The sequence below is a fragment of the Solea solea genome, chromosome 1 (genome assembly GCF_958295425.1).
Source record: "Solea solea chromosome 1, fSolSol10.1, whole genome shotgun sequence".
Classification (NCBI taxonomy): domain Eukaryota; kingdom Metazoa; phylum Chordata; class Actinopteri; order Pleuronectiformes; family Soleidae; genus Solea; species Solea solea.
Window position 1 is genome coordinate 5,814,054 of NC_081134.1, and position 27,345 is coordinate 5,841,398.

At 40.5% G+C, this 27,345-nt stretch overlaps 4 protein-coding genes across 5 annotated transcripts in view; 2 read left to right on the forward strand and 2 right to left on the reverse strand.

Moving 5' to 3' along the window:
• The window catches only part of casq1a (calsequestrin 1a), an 8,958-nt gene extending 4,109 nt beyond the window's left edge, over window positions 1-4,849 (reverse strand). The window contains exons 1-3 of the mRNA XM_058646228.1: window positions 4,446-4,849; window positions 739-832; window positions 25-125 (exon numbers count right to left, since the gene is read on the reverse strand). Coding sequence (XP_058502211.1) covers window positions 25-125; window positions 739-832; window positions 4,446-4,682 — 432 coding nt within the window. The 5' untranslated portion in view covers window positions 4,683-4,849. The remainder of the gene's footprint in view (window positions 1-24; window positions 126-738; window positions 833-4,445) is intronic.
• A 2,363-nt stretch (window positions 4,850-7,212) lies between these two features.
• On the forward strand, window positions 7,213-11,741 carry LOC131464132 (crystallin J1A-like). The gene is made up of 10 exons (XM_058636448.1): window positions 7,213-7,342; window positions 8,121-8,187; window positions 8,468-8,644; window positions 9,634-9,732; window positions 9,834-9,926; window positions 10,015-10,171; window positions 10,680-10,795; window positions 11,004-11,081; window positions 11,206-11,345; window positions 11,441-11,741. The coding sequence occupies exons 2-10, from the start codon at window positions 8,121-8,123 to the stop codon at window positions 11,534-11,536; spliced, it is 1,023 nt and encodes a 340-aa protein (XP_058492431.1). The 5' UTR covers window positions 7,213-7,342; the 3' UTR covers window positions 11,537-11,741.
• Window positions 11,742-12,255: 514 nt separating this feature from the next.
• On the forward strand, window positions 12,256-18,380 carry eif2b5 (eukaryotic translation initiation factor 2B, subunit 5 epsilon). Its single transcript, XM_058636434.1, has 16 exons — window positions 12,256-12,473; window positions 12,701-12,825; window positions 12,897-13,082; window positions 13,699-13,876; window positions 13,967-14,047; window positions 14,142-14,219; window positions 14,303-14,615; window positions 14,906-15,051; window positions 15,322-15,466; window positions 15,552-15,653; window positions 15,741-15,842; window positions 16,311-16,401; window positions 16,492-16,615; window positions 16,711-16,836; window positions 17,155-17,265; window positions 18,096-18,380. The coding sequence occupies exons 1-16, from the start codon at window positions 12,315-12,317 to the stop codon at window positions 18,153-18,155; spliced, it is 2,127 nt and encodes a 708-aa protein (XP_058492417.1). The 5' UTR covers window positions 12,256-12,314; the 3' UTR covers window positions 18,156-18,380.
• LOC131464133 (mitochondrial ubiquitin ligase activator of nfkb 1-A) lies at window positions 18,377-20,939 on the reverse strand. Of its 2 annotated transcripts, XM_058636472.1 has the most exons (5): window positions 20,832-20,939; window positions 20,595-20,716; window positions 20,426-20,513; window positions 20,204-20,324; window positions 18,377-19,605 (listed from the first exon to the last, which is right to left on the reverse strand). In XM_058636472.1, exons 2-5 carry the CDS (start codon window positions 20,709-20,711, stop codon window positions 19,113-19,115), a joined length of 819 nt encoding a protein of 272 aa, XP_058492455.1. In that variant the 5' UTR covers window positions 20,712-20,716; window positions 20,832-20,939; the 3' UTR covers window positions 18,377-19,112. The 2 variants fall into 2 exon arrangements, with proteins under 2 accessions (XP_058492455.1, XP_058492447.1); XM_058636464.1 differs by lacking the exon at window positions 20,832-20,939 and having other exon boundaries at window positions 20,595-20,822.
• Between the last annotated feature and the right edge of the window lie 6,406 nt (window positions 20,940-27,345).

Consider the following 27,345-nt stretch of genomic DNA (forward strand, 5'->3'; position numbering starts at 1 on the left):
CTGGGAAATTATATCCTCACGAACATCAAAGATGAACTCCACAAGAGTGTCTGCTGCAAGCTCGCCATCATATTCTATGACCTCATCATCGGTGAAGACGAAGATGCTGTCGGATTCATCAAGTCCTGAACAAACAAACAGAACAAGGTGTATATAGTGTTTAGTGACCTCAAGCACAGAGAAATGCAATGGTCAGACATTTTAACTGGCGTTTCCTTTAAAGGTCCGCTGTGTAAGAATCAGTGACATCTAATGGTGAGAATGGAGAAGAATGTGCAATATGTGTCTTATATCCTTTTTTTCAGCACAACCTATAGGCAATCTGATGAAAAATTGTCTTTCATTTCATTCACCAACTATATAAACACACCCAAGCAAAAAGTACTCTAAATGTTTAATGCCACAGTTCAAAGTTCACTTGGCTCGTTTTTCTGAAAATAAATAAAAGTCTATTTTGTGACTTCTGCACAATTATCGCTACTTTATATCGCAACTAAAAATGTGATATAAAATGAATCATAACTTTGGCTCAACAAACTTTGAACCCTGTGCACCTGCGGCACGGATTGTTATGTATATTTTATTCAAACAAACCCTCCTAAATGTTACACACTGGACCTTTAACATCTTTAATTTAACAGTGAGACACATTTTTGACTAGTTATCAAGCAGCTGGTTATCGCTAGTCTGATTTGACATAACTGATCTGTGTCGCTAAGTGTCTGCAACTGTATTCACCTAGTTTCTTTGCAATAGCTTTGTCGTGCTTTGCATCGATGAGACCGACTCCGATATCTTCATCATCAAACTCATCCAGGACCTGGGCTGCAAGCTGCAAAACAAAGACGATATCACTCAAATGAACACAGGTTTGTGATTTAGTAGTAGTCAGTGTGTGGGTGCAACGTATTTGTGTTTGAAATCTTTCTCTATACGCTGATCTTAACACCTTTTTGACAAAGTTGTCTCACTCAGTTGCTTCATTACCATAAAAGCCTGCTTTTCATAGCGCTGCTTGTGCACTTTCTAAATCTGTGTGAAACTTGAACCTTATGAGTGACAGTTGCTTCAACCAATGGCAGTGCGACAGTGGGGCTCAGCCCATCTGCACTGAGGAAGTGGTTTGAGGGCTGTCTGAGTGTTTGGAAGGTAAAAGACACACACACACACACTGGAAGCACTCTGGTGTTGGAGATCTTGAGCAGCTGCTGTTACTGGCATAGATAGGAGGACTGACTGGTGTGTTGTGCAAATAATTCTTGGCATATCCTTTGACATGATTAGAGTTGCAGATGGGTGGAGCACAGTAAGCAGTTCAGGGTTTAGTAGGATAGCAGGGCGAGAAGTTGCACGCCTAAAGTTATGCACATGTATGTGCAATTAAAACAATCTATGTATAATGAGCCACACAGGCTGCAACTCTTTATTTTCATAGTGCCTTAAGCATGTTTGCATTTCTTTATATTTTGTTGCGCGCCTCATAAAATAACATTTTACAGGGTAAGTGGTGGAGGTGAGTTGACATTAAATCATAATAATGAGTAATAAACAGATTAACTAATTGGCTTGTATAAGTGCACATCGTTATACTAAATTATACAGATTTCAGAGGGCTGGTTTTCCTACATGCATATCTTAGATATAGCATTATATGTTTTTGAGATATTTCCTATTGGTGATAAATATGCTACAATAATTCACCTGATTTATGTGTTGGCACTTTTGTTTCTGTACATGGATCTGAGTGCTCAGTGTGTATCTGCACTATTGTGCCTGATATCACTCCTTCAGAGTGACTGAACACATCCAACGACATGTAAAATTAAACCAACAGCCTCAGAGTGTCGGGTGACTTCACGGCGTCATATTTGCATGTTTTCAACACAAACCACATGCACATTTCACTGCAGCGAATACAATTTATCCTTCAGTAAATTGCTTACCGGCACATACAGTACACGTATACTGTATCATCTTATCATATATGCAGTATATCTCTTCCTGGTAGACAATCGAGATTCCATTTTGATATCTTGAATGCCATGGGAGGAAATGTTTACACCCATGTGTACCTATTAATCTGGATTATATAACCAACTGAACATGACAGCATTAACCCTTAGAACACAGAGCATTGTAAAAATGAAATATAGAGTGTCTTATATGTTTTTTTCTTTTCAACATAACCCAGGCAATCTGATGAAATGTTTGTTTTTTTCATTTTCACCAACTATATAGACACACCTGAGCAAAAACAACTCAAAATGTTTCAAATCAAAATTTAGAAATACGCCACAGTTCAAAGTTCACTCGTGTAATGAACAGACTGTGACTGCTGCACAATTATTGACTTATAAAAATGCAACATAAAATGAATCATAACTTTGACTCAACAACACATAAGGAGGTGAAAAAAACCTAATTTTCTAAAGCCTGAATATGTGACCTATAAACACACACACCCAGGATGTCCATATAAGGAGTTGTATATTATTCCCACGGCAATTTACCAAGGGTGCACCTGTGGCACAGATCCGTGGGTTAATAAGGCCTGAAACACATTAGCAGCATACATAGACGTAGCAATCAAATCCGTTTCCTTTGATCGGGTGAGAAAAACCTGTTATGACGCCCTGTCGTCATCATGACCCCTGAGCCTTTTGCTGTTGCCTGTTACTTTAAATAAAACCTCGTCAAGTGTAAATCATACGACATTCATAAGGAGAAACGCGGGCCTTCGGGGTGCTCAACCCACCAGAAAAGCAGCGAGTGATAAATATAGCGCCTAAAGACACACCAGCACCAGGGACTATTTTGGCGAAGTGGCAGTGATGCTCAGCGCTCCGGGATCCGCTGACAAGTACAGTACTGAAAGTGTCAATCACAGCGCAGAGCTGAGGAAGCACTACTGGAGCCAGAACCTCCTGTACTGGCCTCGGGCCCTGAGACTGAGCCCCGACAACCCCATACAGAGACACCAGGGGCTGCTGCGATGATGTGATATGCTGAGGACGGCAGCCTCTATCTTCCTCTCTCTGCTTTTGGTTATTAATCTTTTCCTTTCAATACTATTATTTTTTTCCTCCGCTTTTATTAATTCCGTTGACGTCCTGTGACAAAACTGATCTGTAATGTGTTGTTTACTAAAATGTCACATTTTCTGTACGTCCTCAATTTTGAAAAATCATTCTTGAAATAATTTATTTTGATAATGTTTCGCAATAAATAGCGGATTGTGACTATAGCTACAAGTCGGACAACAAAAAATAGGCTGAAGGATTTGGTGCCAACCCACTGACGAGTTGCCCAAATCTTTTTTTGTATTTGGTCGTAATGCCAAGATGTTTTCTTTCTGCATCAGTTCTAAAAGGAGAAACCAGCAGTTGCTGCCGCTTCCCTCAAACATATGAATGCATCAATTGTATAAATTAGCAGCCTTTAATCTACGCTGTGGCCATGTCAAATGTCTTAGAATATTATTGTAACACCAGCCAATGTATATGTTACATAAATCAGTCATCGCCTTTGTCACACTAACTGCAATATTCACGATTCAGGGCACAAATACTCATTTCGGTGTGTTGAGAATCTTCGAAAGTGAGCGAGGTCTATATTTAAAGCAACAGCTCAGATTTTTAAAAAAGTTTTCAAGGTACATTTTAAAATGAGCAACTGGAGGGAAACCCAATGACCAGAAGGACAAGAAAAACTAATATAACTGTAACTGGAAAATGTGTTGTAGGCGTATGTGACATTTGATATTCAATATTTTTCTCATGTAACCTGAGGAGTGACGTGTGTCAGTTGTGCGTTGATGCATTTGTGAGCTGACGTTTTGTGCTGAGGCATGATGTCATGTCTCTGTGTGAAGAATGTGATGAAAGTTGCTATGTACCCAGGCTGACAGGAGACCTGAGGTGTGAGAGGTTTACTGAAGGAAGTGTGCTGAGTGCATCAGCTCCCACACGTACACATGCACACACGCGCACGCAGTCAAACACACACACACATTGCCAGAATAAATGATATCCAGGGTCCTCACAGCTCAGCTTTTTGCTGTGGTGGACGACTGATGATACACTGCAAGCTCATGACACATTTCGGGACTTCACATATCAGCAATCCTGTATTCAGCACAGCTATTTTCCACCTCAGACCATCACTTCCCCCTGTTTAATTTCACGATGAGAACATTTCATGTTGTGACGGAAGAAAACGACAATTTAAGTCCCTGGACCAGCAGAATACTGTCACACTGTCCACATCTGCATGAATTAAAATCTGCTCAACCAGTTCAGAAGATTAATTAATTAATTAACAAACTCTGAAGTGAATTCTATCATTTAACGTATGACGTAATGTTTCTGTATCCAGTACTAGTTACACTGCCTCTTCATCAGTATGTTATCCTCCTGATTTTACCCATAGTTCCCAGCTCAACCCACCTCAAGGGCCAACTCTTCAATCTCAAACTGTCTCTGGGCGACGCGGCTGGATCCGGGATGGTCATGGTAGTACACCACCATGACATCGTACTTCTTCATCACAGACTTATAGTTCTTGGCGTTGAGGTCGTGGACGCGGTCCTTGCCATCATACTCTGGGAAGTCCAGGCTGTCCTTGCCCAACGAAAACCCCCCAAATGACAGCAAAACTGCCACAAGGACCCAGGTCCACTTCATGGCTCCTCTCTATGGAAGTGATAACAAAACAAAAAAACTGGTAGTTTGGTGAAAATATAAAGAACCCCTTCCAATCCGCGTCACCCAGAAGAGAGCAAGACCAACTCCTGCATCCACCTTATTAAAAACCCCACATGGGCAAGTGGTCGAGGGGCAGAGAGTGCAAGAGGGGTTGGGCTAAGTTTGACAGAGGTGTCTATCTGGGGTGTAAGATGAGGTGGGGGCCATTGCGGTTGCTGGGGTGACAGCTTTTTGTATAGGTGTGTGTGTGAGTGCTTGAGTGTGTGTTACCGACCTGTCAAAGTGGGTGGAGTGAGGAGATGAGGACCAACCTTTACTCCTTCTCTCTCCGTCCAGACTGAGGACAGGGGAAGACACTGATGACAGTATAGAGGGAGCTGATGCATGTGCAAGGAATAAAGAGATAAAGGAAGATGGGATTTGTGTGTGTGTTTGTGTAAGTAAGTAAGTCAGAGGGTCAGATCACAGCTGCTTGGTTATACGTCTGCTTTGCTCCAAATGAAGAAGGAGGGATATGATGGATTTAGAGGTGGCTGTGAATAAGAGACACTCTTTTCCCATATTAAGTGTAGATGCAGGCTTGGATCCCAGCTAAAAATAATGGATGTGGGACAGAGAAGTACATATCAGGAGGGGGTGCTGGTGTCTAATTTGCTGGTGCTGGCATCATTGCAGCGCGGGAATGTTGGAGCTGGGTCACTCAGGGACAAGAGGAGAGGAGAGGAGAGGAGAGGAGAGGTCAGGAGAGGAGAGGAGAGGAGAGGAGAGGAGAGGTCGCTGCACCTGCAGATGATTTGGTGCATATAGCTGACACTTATTCCTGACTCAAGAAGAAAGTGAAACACCCAAGTTTTGAACTCTTTTTGCATTTGAGCCAGACATACACAGGACACAAGTGTCCAGTGCACAAGTGTGTATGCAATGTATGCTTGAGATGAATACATGAGATATTACCTTCCAAATTGAAAGGGAAGAGGTAAGCTATAAATAAATACTGGCTTCTTGGTATCTTAATACTTCTTCTGACGCCCAACACACACGCACACACACGCACGCACACACACACACACACACACATACACGCATGCACACACGCACACACACACACACGTTTCACACCCCTTATACCTGAGGTGAGACATGCAAGTCTGCAGAGGGATATTTAGTTTGAAGGTAAGACTGCAAGTGTGTGCTGGCGATGGTGTCACTGACAGTGAAAAGTCAGTGACACCTAATAAATCTATATGACACGGAGTCTGGGAGTGTGTGTATGTCAGTTTAATGTGTTTCAAATGGTTTTGAATGTACATAAAAAAAATAAGCCACATAATCCTGGTCCATGAATCAAACATAAACATACAAATAATGCAGTGACGTGATATGAAGTGATGTGACTCACCAAACTGTCAGACATTTTTAGACCCACGAGGAGAGTTAACACTTAACAATTAAAGCATTTTAATCAGTATTGAGACGCTGTTTATTTCAAAATTTCAAATATTTTCAAATACGTACAGTATATCGGCCAACAGTTTGTGAAAGCCTCTTTAAAAACTGTCAGTCAAGAGGAGAGAACCCATTCACGTTTGCTCAATTACAGCATACACAGCGTAGTTACATCTCTGGGACACTAGATGACGCTGTGTAGCTGTAACTCAGATCAGATGCAGAAAATCAGATCATTTTATTGGCCAGTTGAAAATACTACTAATCTAAAAGACAATTCACTAGATGCACTTCAATAAAAGTCTTCATTGTATAATCACAGTCTAACCACAACTAAACTCCTTTTGTCACACACCTATCTTGTAACAGAGAATTCCACCTTTGCCTTCATATGCAAAAGTATTTTTTAAATGATTATTCTTGTTGAAATATTGATATGAATGCATTTTCTAAGATGCAATGGAATCTTAATATGTGAAATGTACCATTTGTTTTTAGGGCAAAGTGTGCTATCTATTTGAGGGCAATTTCATTTGGGGGTTTAACCTGTGATGGGGAAAAAAAGGCATCACATTGTAAGGTAAAACTTTCAGGGAAACTCTTTTTACTTATTTTATTATACCTATAATGTATGTCTAATTTTATGTAATTCAAGCTGTCCTCATTGCCAGTGTTCCTTATTAGGTAGTGTATACTAATAATTATCTTTACACTAATGTTTGATGTTTTTTTACATTATGGCATAAATTACCATTTGCATTTAATGTTAATTTATGTTGCATATGAATTTGTCTAATATAATTCTGAAACGGGAGTTTATTATTTTATACTATTATCAAATATGTGACATATATATTTTGCATATCATACAGTACAATACACTGTATTGTGATTCTAATTATTATTGTAATTATATACACTTTATTATATATATAAAGTGTTTAGAATCGTATTTGCATTGATCTGTTTGGTTCCTACCTGTTTGTGTTCACAGGGGGAAACAGTTGAAGGTGACAGTTGGAATGGCACGTGTGAAGTTGAGAGAATAAAGTTGGAGAGACTACAAGCACAAGCTGCAACTTTTATTTTGAAGGTGCGCTGTATTTCCGGTTTTACGGAAGTACACTCGTCAGGTGATCCCGGAATCAACACTAACTGTTTCTACGTTGGAGCGGCGTATCAACTGTGATTAAGTAATTCATAGTTCATTATTTATAATTATGAGTTCATATTCTAAGTTAAGAGCGTAAAGACTGACTTGTTATTATTTAGTACAGTTGTTGTGCTCAAAAGTATCACAGGCTCTGTGCTTAACTGCTCTGTCCAGATAGTGGATTAAGTCTGGATTTTTACAGTTTTACTTATTTATATAAACCAAGACTCGGTTTCAGAGTCGTTGTGTGTAGGTATTATGCTCCAACTACAGGCTTAAGTAATCATGATGGCTTATCTATTCAGTCAAATTCAATCTGGTCACAAACAAATGTGTTTTTAACACTTGTTCCATGCTATTATGTGGTTTAGGCATAGATAGAAACTTTTGGTTGCAGTTATGGCTGAGGTGCAGTGATGATAATTGCAACATACGCATTTGTTTAAGTGTATAATCACTTTAAAATAAAATAAAAAGTTTGTTTTTTGTGAGAATTTTACATGTCATCTTGTGCCGCCATGTTTCTACAGCAGCCTGAAAGGACAAACTAGCCAGAGTGTGCGTTTAGAATTTTGAAAGAGATCTATTAGTTTAAAGACTAAAGACAAAAATAATGTGATATCATTCACTGATGAAATGTACTTTAGTTACCACCAGCTCTCTATCTACATGCAAAGATATTTCCTCTCAAAACCCCCAAGACATTCGGTTTAGTTTCAGTGATGTAAAGCAGAGATTTCAGCCATGTTTTATTGTCACTTTACTATTTCTGACATTCATTTGAAATAAAGTCCAATATGCTGTGCATGTTTTTACAGATGGCCTCAGCTCTGGCTAACAGAGCAGTAGGAGCCATTGTTGGATCAGCTGTTGCAGATGCAGCAGGTAATAGTGATGATAATACTACTAATAATAATAACAATAATTGTTTTGTGTGCTATATTGTGTGACACCATCTTGTTGTTTAAAACCTTTAAAAATTAGCTCTTGCGTACTTTTTAGTACCATAAAGTTTATATTCCTCAAGTTCTACTTGTTGTATTGTTTAAGTCTTTGCCCTTGAAAACCTTCACTACAAATCCTGAAATGCTTGTCATCACAGCCAGCCATTTAATGTCAAGTATCTTGCTTTGAAGTAAACCGACCTGATCACTTGGCCTTTCAGCGCAGCCCCTTCACTGGGTATATGACCTCCAGAAGCTGCAGGGGATTCTGGCTCAGGATCCAAACCCTGAATTCCACGCAGAGTCTGCCAACCCATTCTACAGGAGGCAGACAGGCCAGCAGAGTTGCTATGGAGACCAGGCATATGTTTTGCTGGAGTCCCTGTCTGAATGTGGAGGTAAGAGTGCTTCATTGCCCCCCAACTGAGATTTATATTAAATAATGTATGATAATTACCTCCACCAATGATAGTTTTTGGTCCAATGATACATTTTGATTGATTTTGTTTGGTGATCTGGTCACAGATTCAGGTTTTTTGTTTATTTTGGTTTTTTTTTAAAAACAAAGTGAGTTAATTGTTCATTGCTTATAAGGACCAATTAAAAATAGTACATTTAGGGGTGGATCACCAAGGCTGGTTAGCTGGAAGCACATTTATTTCCTCCCTAACTGCAGTAATAGAACTTGTGTATATAGTTTCTGCCCCCAGGTCTACTTCTCCATAATCCTCTCCTCCTTTGTCTTTTTCTAAGTCCCCGGAAGTTCTCCTAATAACTCTTCACCTTTTGTTTATACCTCCATAAGAAACGTATTTCCCACATAAAGAGACACGACATGACACCCCATTATACCAGAACGTTTTATTGTTTGAGTGCTTTCTCTAGTTTTATTGTAGGGTTTGACACAGTATTATGTCAAGTGCACACTACTTCAAATGGTCTCTGGTGGGAACAAAACAGCATAACAAGCTGCATGTTTTTCTATGTCCACACGCTCTTGCCTCAAAAGCAGTGCTTCTCAAAATTTGGGCTGTTGCCTACTGGTGGGCCTTGGAGTTATTGCAGGTGGGCCTCAGACAGGTTCATTTCTCAGGTTAATCAAAATGCTTGTTCTTTGTTCAGGGAAAACCAAAATACTTACTTAAAAATGTATATATATACATACACATCTCACTTTGTCATTCAGATTAAGATTTAAATATATTTTTAGGCTTCTCAGTATTTTGATTACAATGCCATAACGTATGATTATTCATTGGCAATTTGTACAAAATCTTTATATTTTATTTATATTATCTGGATGTATCACTGTTAATCTACAAATCTGTGCACAAGCTAAAGTAAAGTAATTTTTTTAAGTACTAAGCTGTCTGATGAATCTGACCAGGTCTAAATGTGGAAGATCTGACACAACGCACACTGAAGTTCTTTGGGCCTGGATCTGAGTATGACACGCCCATCAACGATCCCTACAGAGAGAGAGGAGGTGAGAAAGCCATGCAGCAAAGTGTTTTTAATACAGAATCAATTTTGTTTTTGTTTTTTTTGTATGAAGGTAATCTCATGACAATTGTACTTCTCTAACAGGGCCAAGACCACAGCTGCCCATCGAGGGACCATGGAGACATGCGAGTTTGAAAGGCTTCCTGAAGAATGTGGATGCGGGCAAAGAGGAGACGGGCGAGTCCCTGTTCCACTGAAGCACTACATTGTAACTCTGTCACGATGAAGACACTCATTTATAACCAGTGTGTTGTGCTTTCCACAGGATGTGAGAACGACTGTCAGATTGATGGAATCACCAAACTGGCTCCTATTGTGGCTTTTTACGCAGGAAAGCCCAACATGCTGGAAAAGGTTGAGCAGGCCACTCGTGTCACCCAGAACGATGATGCGTGTGTGGCCGAGACTCTGGCAGCAGCAAGGTCAGTGTGTCGATCTAATACACACACACACACACACACACACACACTTCTGTTTTCACAGCAGGTGATCCTGGCACTGGTGCCACAGTGATATTTTAATTTCCTAAAAATATGATGCCCTTTAGAGAAGTACTCACTAATTGGACTCATCAGAATCATTACTTCATGATTCATTATACTGGCATTTATAACAGGAATGAGGGTGACATGAACAGAAGTTAACCAGCTGAAGTAGAAGCTGACGTTGGGTTAATGGTGGACAGTGGTGGAAATAATAATTTCTCTAAATACATTTTACTTTTTTTTTTACTTTAGATAATTGTCTTGCAAAATGTCAATTATCACCATATTGAGATACACACTATACAAGAGCTGAACTGTAAATGTGTGATAAAAGAAGAATTCTCTTGTATCTATTACTAACAAGGTTTGCTCTAAAGTGGCAGACAAAGCAGATGCAGACACTAAAGTAATGATATTGCAGACTGTAAATTGATTTACTTTCCAGGATCCTGGAGCATTTTATTCTTCACGGTCCTGATACAAAAGCTGTGGACTCAGTACTCGATCAGCTCAGTGACAAGAACAGAAAGCAGCCACAGGACCTGGACAAAGCAGTCATTGGTATGTGAGGCCAGCAGTATTGTTGTATTGTTGCCCTGCTACATCACAGTCATGGGACTGGACCATAGGATTAAGGGGATTAACCCTTTACATTTTCTGTCCCTGTAATTTCTCATTTATAAAAACAGTCACGATAATTAAAGCAAACTTTAACATGTTCAAAAATATTCAGTCTGAACAGTTTCTTTCTTTTCCTGCCTGATTTTAGGGCACATTCACCAAGTGAAGGAGAATTTATCCAAGACCCCTCAGGAGATAATCCCTGCTGTGTTTCCTAACACCTGAGGTATCCTCAAAAAACATGATCATTGGGTCAGGATTTCTAATAAGAAAAGATCAGTCTTCAAGTGGAACCTTATTTTTCAGGTAGCTGTAAAGTTCTTTCTCACCTAATCGTGATTGTCTTTCAGGTTTGCCAGGTGCCTTCCAGGCAGCGCTGCATGGAGTCCTGACAGCCAAACAGTATGAGCAGGCTATCAGAGATACCATGAGCTGTGGAGGATGCACCTGTAGTCGAGGATCATTTATTGGGGCATGTCTTGGGGCTCAGGTAAGACTGTGAGATAATCATACGTGCGTTATCAATAAAAGAATGCCAGTTTTATGTGTGGTGATTTATAAAATGTGATTTGTTAATTCTTCTAGTTTGGACTTGAGGGAATTCCATCTTCCTGGATGTCCAGAACCCTGCGATGTGACTCAGTTCTGGCACATGCCAAAAAGATAACTAAACACCTCTAATAGTTTGCTGGAAAGTGACTATGTTCTACTATGTGAGGTTTGCCAAGGAGGACATCATGAGAAACTGTTGAGCTTTCACAGTGCAATGAATGAAGGTTCTTGTCTAAACTGTCAGACGGCAGGAGCTGGATGTTTTTGTCTCTGTTTAAGGCAAACATGTTTGTGCAGATGTAACTCTTAAAAAAATAAAGTGATTCTAACACGATTGAAATGTTTGTCCAACCTGCCTAAATGTACCATTATTGATTCTCATGGGGGGAATTTAAAATTTTGCAAATGTTTAGCAGCACAAGGGAAGAAAGATTAATAGTGCAAAAAAAATCCTCAAATTGTCTGACGGGACAAAGAAGAACCCAGGACTTTGACAGAACTTATGCCAGCCCTCTTGAAATATGTAAAACAGAGGTCTCAAACTTGGCCCCCCCAATCTATTTCATGTGGCCCGCCGCTTAACAACAAGTTATGAGTTATTCCGTATGTTTTTTAGGTCCAGTTTGCGTCCTAAATACGTTTATACTTATACTATTTATCGTTCCCTATCAAAACAAACACTTTCATTTTGAAATTATGTGAATTATCATCATAACAAATGTGTTCTAGTAACGTGATGTGACAATTAAAGTGATTTAATTGTCTCTTCATTCACGTAACGTCTGCCTGTCGCTGTTGCGTGTACCGCGCCGAACCCAAACAAGAAATGAAGACTATAGTCCTTCGCCGCCACCGTAGTTGTAACTGACGAAAGAGTGGTCGTTGCTCTGCGGAGACAAACAGAGCCATGGCCGGTAAAGGAGGAAAGCAGAGCCGCTCAGGTGCTGCTCTGTCAGGTCGAAAGGGTGGTGGAGGGGAGGAAGAAGAGGAGCAGCCGCTGCAGGCCGTTTTAGTCGCTGACAGTTTCAACCGGAGGTTTTTCCCTGTGACCAAAGACCAGCCACGGGTAGGCAGCGAGCTAAGCTAACTGTGATGCTAATGGTGGCTAACTTTGGTCCATGCTGTCAGCAGTGACAGAGCTGCACTCATGAATTCACCCTCATGTGAATAAACATGTAAAACATCCTTAGTTGAACTGTGTTGTTTAGTTTAGTTTAGTTTAGAGTAGTCAAATGATACGCAGGTATGGATATTGTTTTAACTTCCATCACCTGTCACATTACTCCCATGAAGGCGCTGCTCCCTCTGGGTAACGTTGCCATGATCGACTACACCCTGGAGTTCCTCACATCCACTGGAGTACAGGAGACATTTGTCTTCTGCTGCTGGATGGCCAGTAAAATCAAGGAGCACTTAATGTAAGTTTCCCTCTTGCTGCCAGCTCTTGTTTTGAAAAGTTCACTTCTTTAAAAACCTGACTGTCTGACAGGAAGTCCAAGTGGTGTCGACCCACTTCTCCCAACAAAGTCCACATCATCACCTCAGACCTGTACCGCTCCCTGGGGGATGTGCTCAGGGACGTGGATGCAAAGAACCTTGTGCGCTCAGACTTTGTCTTGGTTTATGGAGACGTGGTATCAAATATGGATGTCAGTCAGGCACTGCAAGAACACAGGTAATAATAATATATATACTCATGGGCATACCGATTGAGAACTTGCTTGGTCTGTAAAATGTTAGAAAATCGTTGATCATTGTTTACCGAACCTGGAAATTATGTTCTTGAATGGCTTGTTTTGTCCACAAACTATTTTTTTTTAATGATTCCTTTCTTATATGGAGAAAAGAAAACAAGAACAAAGAAAATGTTGCCATTTAAGAAGCTGAAAAATCAGAAAGCTTGTATTACTGAAGCTAAACTATTTAATTTATTATTATAATAGGTGACGATTCATTCTTTCTCAAATGTTGGGTAGTGACCCAGTTGGTTGTGAAAAAAAAGTTGATTGTGATACAGTTAATGTTTTTTGACTTGGCAGAAGAGAGAGTCCAAAACCACAGTGGGTTGTGTGCAGCTGGTACTTAAAAGTGTGAAGACCTCAAAAAAAAAACATGTTGTTAACAAACATTTGGTGCATTTACCTCCTTTTTTCATGTTTTGAACAGTGCATCTAAACATTGTGTATTGAGTGGTTCAAGCTGGATCAAGAGCCTTATTATGGCTGTGATACCCTTTGTTTATCTGAAGTCTGAAATATTTGTACTGTCTGTATCATGCTTCTTGTGGTCAGGCATCGTCGAAAGACGGAGAAGAACATATCTGTGATGACAATGATCTTTAAGCAGTCATCGCCAGGTCACAAGTCTCGCTGCGAGGAGGATGACGTCGTTGTCGCTATTGATGGCAACAGCCAGCGGATTTTACATTACCAGAAGACACAAGGGCCGAAGAAGCTGCAGTTCCCCATGGTAACGGACGGCTTCAGTGATGTCATGTCGCATAACATCATGGCCTTGGATTGATGAATGGCAATTTCTCCTTTTGTTTTTATTTTGCAGAACATTTTCCACAGTGGAAGTGACAAGTTTGAAGTCAGATACGATCTTCTTGACTGCCACATCAGCATCTGCTCCCCACAGGTAAATATTTAAAACAGACACAGGAAGCATTAAAGCAGTGTGTGTTGTGTCTATGTGTCTATGTTAACATTGTTTTCTCCTCTTACTTTTCCAGGTTGCTGAGCTCTTTACTGACAATTTTGATTATCAAACCAGGGATGACTTTGTCAGAGGGCTTTTGGTGAATGAAGAGGTATTATACAGCCATAGTTATCTTGTCACAAATGCACCCTCTGATAATGGCGACTCTGGCTGAAATGTATTTTCTTTCTTTAGATCCTGGGAAATCAGATACACATGCATGTCACTAAGGATGCTTATGGCGCCAGAGTGTCCAACCTGCTCATGTATGATTCGGTTTCATCGGACCTCGTGCGGCGGTGGGTTTACCCGCTAACCCCTGAGGCTAACTTCACTGACAAGGAGGAATGGAGCTGCACATATTCTCGCCACAATGTCTACCGAGGGTCTGGTGTCAGCCTGGGCCATGGCAGCCAAATGGTGGAGAACGTCCTCATTGGCCGCGACACCAGCATCGGTGCTAACTGTCGCATTTCTAACAGTGTAATCGGTAACAACTGTACCATAGGTGAGCTCACTAGCCAACACCATGAAAAGTGGAAGTGTGTCCTTGTGTTTAAATGCACAGTTGACTACATTCGTATGGACTACTGTCCTTGTCCCCGTATACTCGCACTAGTGGGAAATCAGTTTGTCCACGGTGTGGCCCCGCCTTTCGCCCCGTGCTGGGATTGGCTCCAGTGAACTGCAACCCTCATGTTTCAAAATAACATCTTTTCTTTTCAGGAAGACCAGATAATAACATCAACAAAAGTTATGCACTGCAGCTTTAACTTTCATCTCGTTCTACTTTAACAGATGACAATGTAGTGCTGAACCATGCCTACATCTGGAACAATGTTGACATTGCCAGTAATGTTGTGATCAACCAGTCTGTGGTGTGTGACAATGCAAAGGTCAAAGGAGGAGTGACACTTAATAAACAGTGTGTCCTGGCATATAATGTAAGTATGTCATTTATTCCTAAATTATTTTTTCAAACCTGTTGTTCAATGGTTATAAATAAATATGTGCCGATTTTATTTTGGCTGTCACTGAGCAACTCTGAGCTCTTCAGTGATGAAGTAATTTATGTATCAAAGAAGCCTTTGCTGTATATTTGAAGGGTCATTTAGGAGGACCCCTAGTGGTGAGATAAGATACTTAATTAGTGAATTCAGATACTTTATTTGCTCATGTACGGTTTGCTCTATTGTCTGTGAACCGTTTTCCAGGTGGTGATCGGCCCAGACTTCTCTCTACCAGAGAGCACTGTGGTATCCATGCACCATCCGGAGGAGGAGGAGGAGGAGGATGATGATGAATTCCTCAGTGATGATGCAGACGTTGGTCAAAGCAAAGACAAAACCAAAAAGGAAGGTGTGTACTGATCAGTTCACAAGTTGTCAAACTTTTGTTAGAATGTCTGGTAGTGACACACACTGTGTTTTCTTCTGTCCTCCAGTATTCAGCCCCACAGAGGTGGGAGCAGAGGGCCAAGGCTATATTTGGAAGGCCAACAGTCTGGATGATACAGAGGATGAGGAGCTGTCACAGTGTCTCTGGGGTAGGACAGTGGTCTTGAGACATTTCCCACGGTGCCGACTGTCTAGTCCTAGTCCCAACAGTCTGTTATTTATTTCTTTGTCACCAGGTTTGGTGTTGAACCCTGACCTTGATAGTGAAAGTGAGGACAGTGAACCTGATGGTCCAGATGATCCACTCATTCCCTCTCCAGAGATGGACGATGTCAAAGGTGAGACCAGCTAGAACGGTAGCCATTCGGGCTCTAGTTCTATACATTGATGTTTCTCAGTAAACATGACAGCAGCAACATGGAGGATTGCATTGAGCTTCTGTGAGCTTTAACTTCTGATAATTCAGAGATGAGTGTTTATTTCTTTCAGGGCTTATTGCATGTTCTCTGTTTCTTTCTTTCTTTCCTTCTTCCTCTTGTGTGCATTTGTTTGTTTCTAGCTTCAAACTAACTTTGCAGGTTTCCAATGCACTTATTTTGAGTGTGAACACACCAGGTTTAAATTTTGGTTAAGGAAGTGGAACCGTGCCAGACCTGTGCAGTGTAAAAGCACAAACAACACTAGTGAAACACTCTGCCTCAGTTCTTGCTTAATTTCACGCAAAACAGAGGGCAAATGAGTGTATTGTGTGTTGGGCAAAGACTTCCTGGTGTCTTACCGTTGTTCTTTGGTTTGTTCTCATTTAGTTTTTCAGATTGAGGTGCTGGGAACGCTGCAAAGAGGCTTAGACGAAAACATAAGCTGCGACAATCTTGTACTCGAAATCAACTCTCTCAAGTAAGCAGCAGCTTGTAATTGCTTGCAGCTTTATTGTCTCCTGTCTTTTAAAGCTTCTGCTCATTTAAATGGCTCACTGTTTCTCTCCAGGTATGCTTACAACATCACTCTGAAGGAAGTGATGCAGATTTTAACCAGAGTGGCTCTGGAGTATCCTTTCCAGCAACAGGGCTCTCAGCTCACCGCATCACAATATGTTGCTGTGCTCCTGCCGGTAAATAAGACACATGTGTTTATGATTTATTATACAGCACAGAAAACTCAATTTAAAGACCTAATAGAAATAAACATCCTTTTTGTTCTTCCCAGTTACTGAAGAAATGGGCACCAGTGTTTAAGAACTATGTGAAGAGAGCCCAGGACCATCTGGACTGTCTGTCTGCCTTTGAAGAGCACTTCCTGGAGCAGGAGAGCCACTGGGCTGCCATGGTCAAGGTAAGGCTCAGGATCAGCATGACCATAGTTGTGTTTCCATTACGCTTAGAAATGCACAAAATCTAAATATCGCAATAAAAAATCGGTAATGGAAACACGCTAAATTTGGCCAAAACATTTTTACGCTCTCATGGGGTGGTTTTTTCAGATGTGTCGATATAAAGGTTAAGCACAAAAGTGTATTTACACGCCACCGATGTTGAATCATATCAACAGCAGTAGCGGCAATCAAGATCTTTGTTCCAAACCCATGGAAACTGTAAAAAAAAAAAATGGAAAAACACAACTCTAAAAAACAAATGTTTTTTTTTCATCCAGGTCTTGATGAGCATGTACCAGCTGGAGATCTTGGAGGAGGAGATGATACTACGCTGGTTCTCACAGGGAGCGACCACTGATAAAAGCAGACAGCTCCGCAAAAACCAAGGGGTAGGTTCAAATTCTACTTATGTACACGGGACATACAGCTTTTAAGTCTCATCAGTTGCACAGTAAAGGGTGACTGTAAGAAAAAGGTCCACCTGGTCCCATAGGAGTGTAATAGCACAACGTTATAAGATGGGATCCCATTAAAAGCACCAGAATGGAAACATCTTGAAATCTTGAAATATCACACATTTTTTTATTTGAGGTGAAAATGTGTCTTATTGATACAAGGTAGATGCAAATGTGAAACAGTTTTAGCAAATACAGTAAAAGAGGATGTTTCCACATTTTGCTTAACTGGGGAAAAAGAAACGGGGAGAGCGGAAGAACAATAATGAGTTGATGCAGCAACAAAACACCAGCAGTTATTGGCATCTTTATTTCCATAATCAAATTGCCTCGTCATCCTTCTGTATTGACACAGACTGCGGTGCCACCTACTGCTTATCTTGGTGAACTAAATCCCAACAAATTTGAGATGTCTTTCAATGGAAACCTAGCTGTTGCAAAATAAACAGGTTTTTTTTTAATGCAAGCACAACAGGCAAACAAAGGAAAACCTTTCATGGATATTTTATCTTTTATTAAATAGTATCAATATTTATTTATTTTATTTATTGTTTAGTAGCTGGGAAGGCCAGCTTACTTATATTTTTTTACTCAGTGTCGTGTGGAACTGGATAGTTCATGCTTTTAAACATTTAGTCCTGTGCGCCTGAGCTGTAAAGATCTGTAACCACGGTTACTGTAGCTGTGTATCTCTCCTCACTCGGTCACCATTTCTTGTGGATGGTTCAGTTCTAAAACAGAATTGTTTGCTTTTGTGCCAACAGCTTCAGAAGTTCATCCAGTGGCTTGAGGAAGCTGAGGAGTGCTCAGACGAGGGAGACTAGTGAGCAGCACTTGAGAAAGATGACAAGGATTCTGTAAAACTTGACGATTTTTGTGTGACTTTAATTTAGCCTCTCCAGCAGCTTTGTTTCTTTTTGCTTGTAACCATCACCATCAGCATCTACTCTGTAACAAACAATACATCTGTAATAGTTCATGCTGGTGCCAAGTCACACGGACTGTGTGCTATGAGTATCACTTTCCAATTAAAACACAAAAACTCTTGACTTGAAAAACTGTATTTATTATCAGTAATATCGCACAAAAAAGATTGTTCACAACAGTGTTTGTTTCCCCTTTTTAGCAGCTCATAAGGTCTAACTTTGGATTTTCTGTTCGGTTTTACGGAATGAAATCTCACTCGGTCTGATCAGATTCCAAAGAAAAGTAAGAGCTGTCAAACTAAAAGACTGATTCGGTTTTTGGCATAATATAATGACATGTAATGTAATATAAAGCAAATGACTGTGCAAAATTACATGAAAAGGTTGTTACAAAAATAAGTGGATCCCTTAATAATGTAGCAAAGACTTTTTGACTTTGAAAGTTACAAGATATAGAGTAAAATGCCATGCATTAAATGTGCAATCCTGAGTTGTACCATAATGGATTAAAGGCTGTGTGAGCAGTGGTCAACCTGACCTGCCAATTGACATTAAATAAGGCTCTATTTTAGCATTTATTTAATCGTTTTTATATATATTTTAATCCAGAAATACTATGTATGTCTTAAAAATATAATTTCAGCCAACGTTGCCCCTCGTCCACCATAGTTTCAACAGGACAGAAAAATAAATTGAAACCCGTAACCATGTATCAACAATATCTTATCTTAGGACTCTGAGACTGAACCTGTAAAACCAGAGTTGATAAAACACCAGAGACGGTTTTGGGATACCGCAAACCCCTATGCTTCAGCTTTTGAAGCCACCCAACCTACAGGATCATCCTCTTGGAGCCTAATTTGAGTTGTCATCTTGTTTTCCGAACAAGTTGTAGATGACCCCAGCCAGAAGAGAGGCCCCCGTGAGGCCAGTGACAACACTGAGCGACTTCCACATGCTGGCTGAGCTCTCGTGCCTGTCCATAAAGCTCTTGTAGTCAGTTTGCATCAGGATGTACTTGCGGCCGTCCTGTGGAGGCTGCAGCCTCATCACCTGGCCTCCCTCCAGCACAACTTCCCCGAACCCAGTCAAGGTGCTACCGACCCGCAGCAGCTCCTCGCTCTCCTCCATCGCCACAGGCTTCTCTCCAGCGAGGCCCTGCAACGCTAGGTTCACCAAACCTTCCTCGGCGTGTTTCAGTTTGTGGTAAACCCTCTCCATGAAACACCCTGAGGCCTCTAGAGGCTCCATCACCCTCACATACAAGTCAGTCATGTAGGCACCGGGGCTGATTAGGCTGAAGGGCACCGTGTTGCTGCTCTCTGACTTGTTCATTGTCCGGGAATTCCTGAAAAAATAAAAAACTATTATTAAGAAGACACTAGTACATATTACAATATTGGACCTACTGGAATTCCTGGAATTATTTTTTTTTCTTCTGAATCGCATTTTTGAGGCACTCTAATCAGAACTGGCGAAAAAGTTGAGGACATAAGGACAATACGTAAAAGTGGCGCAACATGGCTCAGTAGCGCCCCCAAAGGTGAAACCAAGCAGGACAAAGATGAAAACTAAGATGCACCAAATTTCATGAAACTTGCTAGAAACATGTCAAGAAAGTCTATTTGGACCATGGCGTCGACTCAACAGGAAGTCGACCATTTTGAATTTGGCGTCCATCTTGGAAATTTGCACGTTTTCGGAATTTTGTGAATTTCGACCATTTGCCACGAAACAGGAAGTGTAACTTTGTCATACTTTGACCGATCTGCTTGAAACTGTGTATGTGAGACCAGGGACCTGACCTGGACCCAGCCACAAGCCAAGACCACCCACCAGGAAGTGCACTGTAACTTTGCTGCACATTGAGTGAAGGGCATACCCCACCTGCTACGAGGGCTGCTTGCATCTTTAATTTGTTGTAGTTCTTCTAAGGTCTAATGTACCATGTCCTGGTGAGATTGTTCCAGTATTTCCAGTGTTCCTCCACAGCAATTTTCTGAACCACACCAAGGATTCGTGGAACAAACCGGCTGGACAGTGGCTCCCCGTCTGCCTGGACCTGACCTTTAAAATAAATAAATAAATAAATAAAAATACAGGGAGGAAACTTTACAGCTGACTAATCTACATTCACTGAAATGTTACATTTCTAGTCAGGGATGTACCTTCTACTGCAACATACTGAAGTCTCTTGTGTGGAGATGCTTTCAGTACCTGGAGCAAGTGTTGGTCTGGTTTGAAAAGGGGTGCTTCCTGGAAATGGAGAGTCCTTGTTTTAAAAATCATCACAAAAACCAAGCAGTTTTAAAAGTTTATAGTCGGTGGTGCACTTGCCTTAAGAACCGTCAACTCTTTCTTCTTTTCTTGGTACAGATGGTAAAACAGGCTGGAAAAGGCAAAGCTCGACCCGACCCCAATAACAACCAGAGGGTTCACAGCAAAGTCACTCATTGTGTCTGCGAGGAGAACAAACTGTTCACAAAACCACTGCAGCACACGCGCTAATTATCAGTGAAGGAAAAAGAAAGAGACAATAACATACGACATAATAAGAAGTGGAACAAAACCTACTTGTTTTTCTTTCGTTTGTTTTTAAAGTGGTGGGTAAAATTACTTTAGTCCCGTCAATCGAAAACAAACCTCGTTTCCTTGTTCGCCCCAGCTACGTCACACCTCATCAGCCAATAGGGAATGAGTAACTTTAGCGCGCTTTGACCACTAGGTGGCAGCAGCAAATTAAACTAATGCATTGTACTTTACATAGCTTAGATCACCTCCCAACGCACAACTGCCCCTAAATTAACAGCATTGGTAATTAAACCAGTATGTAGAGGTTTGGGTGTTTTTTTTCCAAAACGACATTTTTAATACTAAAAAATAATTATTATCTATGAATTTTCAAATGTACAGTTTTTCCATAGAAAAGTGAAAAAATAGCAAAGCACATTATTATTTTTTCATTAAGGTGTAAAATTATAGTTATTTACTTGCGTTCTTGAACAGAAAAAAATCGTTTTAGTGGTTGAATGTTGTGCTTGATTCATTTCTGACTTCTGAAGTTTTTAAAAGATTTCAAAAATATTTACATTTTCTTGTTATTTTTTAATTTGTTAAATACTGTATATATGTGTGTGTGTAAAATAAATAGTATGTTATATTATATTATATTATGAAACAATTCCCTAATACAAGTCCCCCATTAAAAGTACGACATTCAATGATTAACAAACCGTTCCTATAGTATCACTGAAACTAATTTTGCAGGATTCACACAAAACATTTTAAAATCAAGCAACTTGACAACCACCATCTTGAAAATCACTCTTTTCACAACTCACAGATAACAAATAAGCACAAATGCAGTCTATGATAAGCATCACTTCTCACTGCAGCTTGCTGTCACGGTGCGAAACTGTTCATCTCTGCCAGATGAACGAATGAAGTTGTCATGGCAGCAGTGACTCATCCATTTATGTGGATTGGTCAAACCCTGTCATTTTGCAGGCTGCGTTTAAGACTTTCCCCTTAAAACCTTCATGGGTTGTTTAAGTCATAAAAGCTCTGAAGTGATCGATCTTTCTAGTGTCTCACGTAAGCCTTCGAAGCATCACAATATGAAATATTTGTTGTCACGATATCGTGAGCTGTCAGACTTATGGTCACGTCACTTGCATGCAATCACGTCTGCAGCAGCTAATCCTGTTAGTGTTGTTACTGGAAGCTGCTCTTTGATCAACTTTCACCAGCGCAATAAACCCATGAATCATAAATTAAAGCATTGCAGACTTTGCCCGCTTCCCTTTTCTTTGTCTCTCTGTTAACTTAATAGCACGCATTACACACATTTGTGGTCATATATCCTTGCACTCCTGTGAGTTCCTTTGTTATTCTCATCATCTGTGTCATTATTCAGCCGTGGCTACCACTTCAGTACGTCTGTCCTTGACGGCTCATTGAAAGCCAGAATATTTTCTCTTTCACCTCAATTCAAAAATCGTGACATCAGCCTTTTGATGTCAGTCTCCACTTTTCATTCAAACGCACGCAACCGTTTTAGTGCAGCATCTCCAAACCAGGAACAAACCTCTCTGACGACAGCAACATCCCTGACAGATACCTGAGCACGTTACTGTGAAACTGCTGTGGACATAACCTGCTTTATCTGTGTGGGAAATGCAGCAGTTGAGTAAGAGGACTGATAAAGAATCAGAGCAATAAATAAGGACAAAATAAAACGTCCTCCTCAGTCTACTCTTTGGCAATGGGATAGTTCATTCATGCATTCATTCATTCATTGTCTGCCGCTTTATCCTCTACATGAGGGTCGCTGGGAGCTGGAGCCAATCACAGCTGACGTAGGGTGAAAGGCCGGGTGCATCCTGGACAGGTCACCAGTCCATCACAGGGCGCACATGGGCAACATAAGACCCTGGGGCCAAATCCGGCCCCCAAACCAGTTTTATTTGGCCCGCGATGTCCTCACAGGTTACCTCAAGGTTACTTAAAACACAGCAAGATTTCCATTTTTGAATTAGTCACAGTAAGACAGTAAGACTGCTCCCTCCTGATCTAGAGTTGTCCAGTTAACTTCTGCATGTTTTTGGACTGTGGGAGGAAACCCATGCACACACAGGAAGGCCCTCAGTTGGACTGGCTCACAAACCTGGACCTTCTTGCGGTGAGGCAACAGTTCTGGTCACTATCTTGCCTTGTGGCCCAATGGAATAGTTGTTATTCTTATTTCAAGTAGCTAAGGATATCGCAAAATGAAAAATAAAACTCCTACTTTGGCTTTCCGGGCTTTGAATTCCCTCAAATGTGCTCTATGCATGCACACTTCTTTCTGGAGAGTGAGAGAAGGGAAGACACCCTGCCACCAAGCGGCAAGCCTGGGGGTTCACAGCTCCATGAGTTCTCTTGAAGTCCCTGACAGGAGACTTGAGCCGTGAACATTTGGGGTTTGTACTGACAAAAACATCCTTTTCTCGCTTGTTCTCCATAATTTAGCACAGTATCTAATTAGCACCAAAAAAAACAAAGACTAGATTGACGTACAGTGTGCAATGATAATATATCACCACATTCAATATGTTTTCTGTTCGTTCACATTGAATACAAATGAACTGTGAGGCTTCCACTTTTGTTCGGTTCCAGGTCCAGTGTGTTGGAATTTGTAAACATCCAATGGTGAGGCTGCAGATTGTAGCAAAAGGCGGTGTTAATCCCTCCTTTACCGTTACAGAATTGATTTTGAAATGTCTTTCTTTTTTTTTGCTGTTAAATGCCATGGAAAATAACACTTGCTCTCATACATTACTTGGTTTAACTTTCACACACACATTTGAACACTACTTTGTACACTACTCGTACCGAGTATGTGCCCAATTATCTTCATACACTTGTAGTCTAAACAATGCCCACAGATGATTACACAGTCCCTGCCTGTTCCCAGGTTATCTTTTCGACTTTAAACAGATTTTCTCATGTGCCTCAGTGTCCATCTTGACCCTCTCTTTGCAAAGAATAAACCATGCTTCAACAATCAGCTTTGGTTCAATTATATTTCTTGATGACAATTTTTGCCACAACACCCTCCTTATCTTTGTGATCTGCTCCAGCCTTATGTTCCCTCACGGCCACTAAGACCAGCGGATCAAAATACTTACAGTATTTTAATTTCTTTTATGGATTTTTTGTATGTGTCTTTTAGCCCTTGTTCGCCCTATTGTTGTGGATTTGTTCTGTGTGCACTGCACTTTGGTCCACCCTGTGGTTTAAAAAATAGATGGGATTGAATTGGTTTACCGAGTGCGTCAAGTAATCCCAGGAATCCCAGGAAGGAAGCACCTGTTTCAAAACACAAGCTATGCCTGGTTTGTCTGTTTGGGCTACTGCAGAAATAATGTATGTCAGTGCAAAATGGTGACCAGTTACCAGTTATTTCTCTTTGACAGCAGTTAATACTTATAGAATAAATATCATAATTGTAAGTAGCATATTAAAATGGTGCTAATCGGTTTGTTATAAGATTTTCAGCTGTCTTTTTTTTTTTAGTCTTTCTGTCCGTGCCCTCATGACCCTGAGCCTGCCAGAGGGGAGGGTTTCAGACAGACGGTGACCAGGGTGTGTGCACTCAGATTTTGATCTTTGCGGCTCTGTTTCTCAGCCGGGCAGCGTAAATATGTTCCAGTGGTGGAAGAGGGGCACCGATGATCTTTTGTGCAGTCTTGGTGATCCGCAGCAGGTCTTTCTTCTCCTCTCTGAGGTGCAGCTGGTGAACCACACCGTGCCTCCATGGCTCAGGACACTTTCTATGCTGAGGTGGGAGTCCTGTTTTTCTGAGGGTCTCTGCTGGGCCTTCTTCACTATCTCCCTGGTGTTCACTCCCCACGTCAGGTCCTGAGAGAGATGAGGCACTTGAAGCTCCCCTGCTGTTCCACCTCTTCTCACACTTGTACAGACATATTTACAGTCTTGTATAAAGTACCTTAAAGGGATACTTGAGTAAAAGCACAAGTATCTTACCAGAAAATGATTTTTTTTTATAATATTACTTAAGTAAAAGTCTTGTATAAGTATATGTCATTTACTGTAAGTAGCAAAAGTAATTTTCTGATATAAAATGTACTTAAGTTTTAGAAGTAAAAATATTAAAAAAAGTGATGGGTAGGATTGAGCCATTGTAGCTCACTGGTAGGGCGAGTTGTCTTTCATCTGGAAGGTTGTGGGTGCACTTCCTGGCTCTGCTAGTCTATATGTGACCTTGAGCAAGACACTTAACCTAATGTTGCAGCGTGTGAATGGCTGAATGGCTGAATGGCAAAACTCTAGTGTAAAGCAGCTCATCAAGACTCAAAAACTCTATATAAATACAGACGATTACCAACCCTTCTTCTTCTGATTTTATTTTCTAGTAACAAAGATACTTAGAGGAAATGTAGTGGAGTAAAAGTTGCTAGAAATATAAATAAAGTACAGTAAAGATATGTGAATGAAGTGTAATGAAGTATTTGTTACATTACAACACTGCATGTTTATGGGTAGAACGTTGTTTTTTTTTTTGCCAATAAACCCTCCTAGATATTACACACTGTAAATCTAAGATTCACAGTTGTTAATTTTTACCGAGATGTTGACACGAAGACGATACACAACCTTCAGCCTTGGAAGCACAATCATACTAACTGTGAAATAAACATGAACATTTGCATGTATCATTAACAAAAGAACCCCACCGATGTAAGTAATGCTGCTTGGTGAAAGGTTGAGGATCACACAAGTTATTCCAGTTAATCCAGAAGGGAACTGGAGTGTTTAATTATCCTGGCATTCAGTAGTTGTTGTGACAGTCAATATTTAAAGCACACATGTCAGCCATGTAGCACTGAGGGGGGGGCAAATAAGAGGATCATTAGGGTAAATGTGAACTTAATTAATCCGATTGTTATTGAGACATTTCTCTCTGGATCTAACGGTCTTAGCCGTGCTGCTGCTGCCAGAATAATACAAAAACAAAACAAAAACGGAGATGTTCTCTTTCAACCTTTGTCGTTGTGTGATTTCAGGGCTGACAAAATTAAATTAAATTCTTCGTCGTGGTGTTGTTTTATCAGGATTTATTGTCCATCTCATCAGGGAACTAAAGCAAACACGCACTGTGCACACAAAAACAGATTTATATTGCGTTGGGGTCCCATGCTGAGGACGCAATCTCACTCTCACATCTTCATTACCGCCTCTCAATAATCAGCATCACTGCCTCTGTCAAAAATATCATGGTTGTAGACTGACTGACAGCCAAGGCTCTCGTCGGTGTCTTAATGAAATCAAAGCGACACATGTTATTTGTGACGCTGATGTTTCACTTCAAAAGGCACACGCTAATTGTCATGTAGATTTTCGTGGATGAGACTGATTTTACGTCGAGTTTAGGAGATTATGCCAAAAATGACGTTTATCTTCGTTGGATGCAGACATCATCTTTATAACACATTCACCTGTTTAACACAGTGGCACATGTTTTAACAACACCGCCACATCTATGGTGTCAAATGTTGCCAATAATAACACCTAAAAATTACAATTTGTTGATAATAATAATAATAATAATGATCTCTAACAATGAATTTTATCACACACACAAATCTCAGTTTGGGACACATTCTAAAATACATTAAAAACTAACTGTCAACAAACTAACTGCATGCAACAACCTAAAAAATAACATGGTGACCAGTTTAATTGTTAAATTTGTATTTGCAAAGTGAGACATGCATACAGAAACTGTGTAAACAAATGTATCCAAGGGCACAATAAACTAACCAACTGACTTCCTCTTTGTGTAATACAGTTCCAGGTCTTGATTGACTTACATCTTAGTAGCGTGACACTTTCTCATACAGAACTTTCTAAGAACCTGATACTCACACACATTCAACAGCGGCTTCCACCCTCGGCCTTTAAGCACCAAGAAGAATCTTTTAACAATATCATGTGTTGTAGATGGTGAAAAACCTAAAGACTTGACAACCTTGGGACTCAGAAACATTGTCTTTGAAGTGAACTGACACTAAGTGGTTTAAGCCTTTGGTGGATGTTCATTTTATACCCAATCTCAATATCTGTGGAAACCAATTTGTGACTCATATGTTTCAGTATGGGCCGCACAGTGGGACACGGGGCTAGCACTGTTGCCTCACAGCAAGAAGGTTGCTGGTATGCGTCCTGTTCTGGGCCTTTATGTGTGGAGTTTCCTTAAGTTGCCCTTAGGTGTGAGTGTGAGAGTGGACAGGTGTTTGCCTCTATGTGGCCCTGTGATGGACTGGTGACCTGTCCAGGCTGAACCCTGCCTTTCACCCTATGTCGGCTGAGATTGTGGAGGATAAAGCAGTAGAAGATGAGTGAACGATTCAGTAAAAAAAACGTGGGTGCGGTCTGTATTTTGTAATGTATATTTATGTTTATTATGTTCGTGCGGATGGAAATAATCTCATTGAATAAGATTATATATAAATATGAAAAAGATCAACAAAATTAGTTGAATTTAATTTGTGTTTAAGCAAGAACTGGTAGCACAGGAATGAAA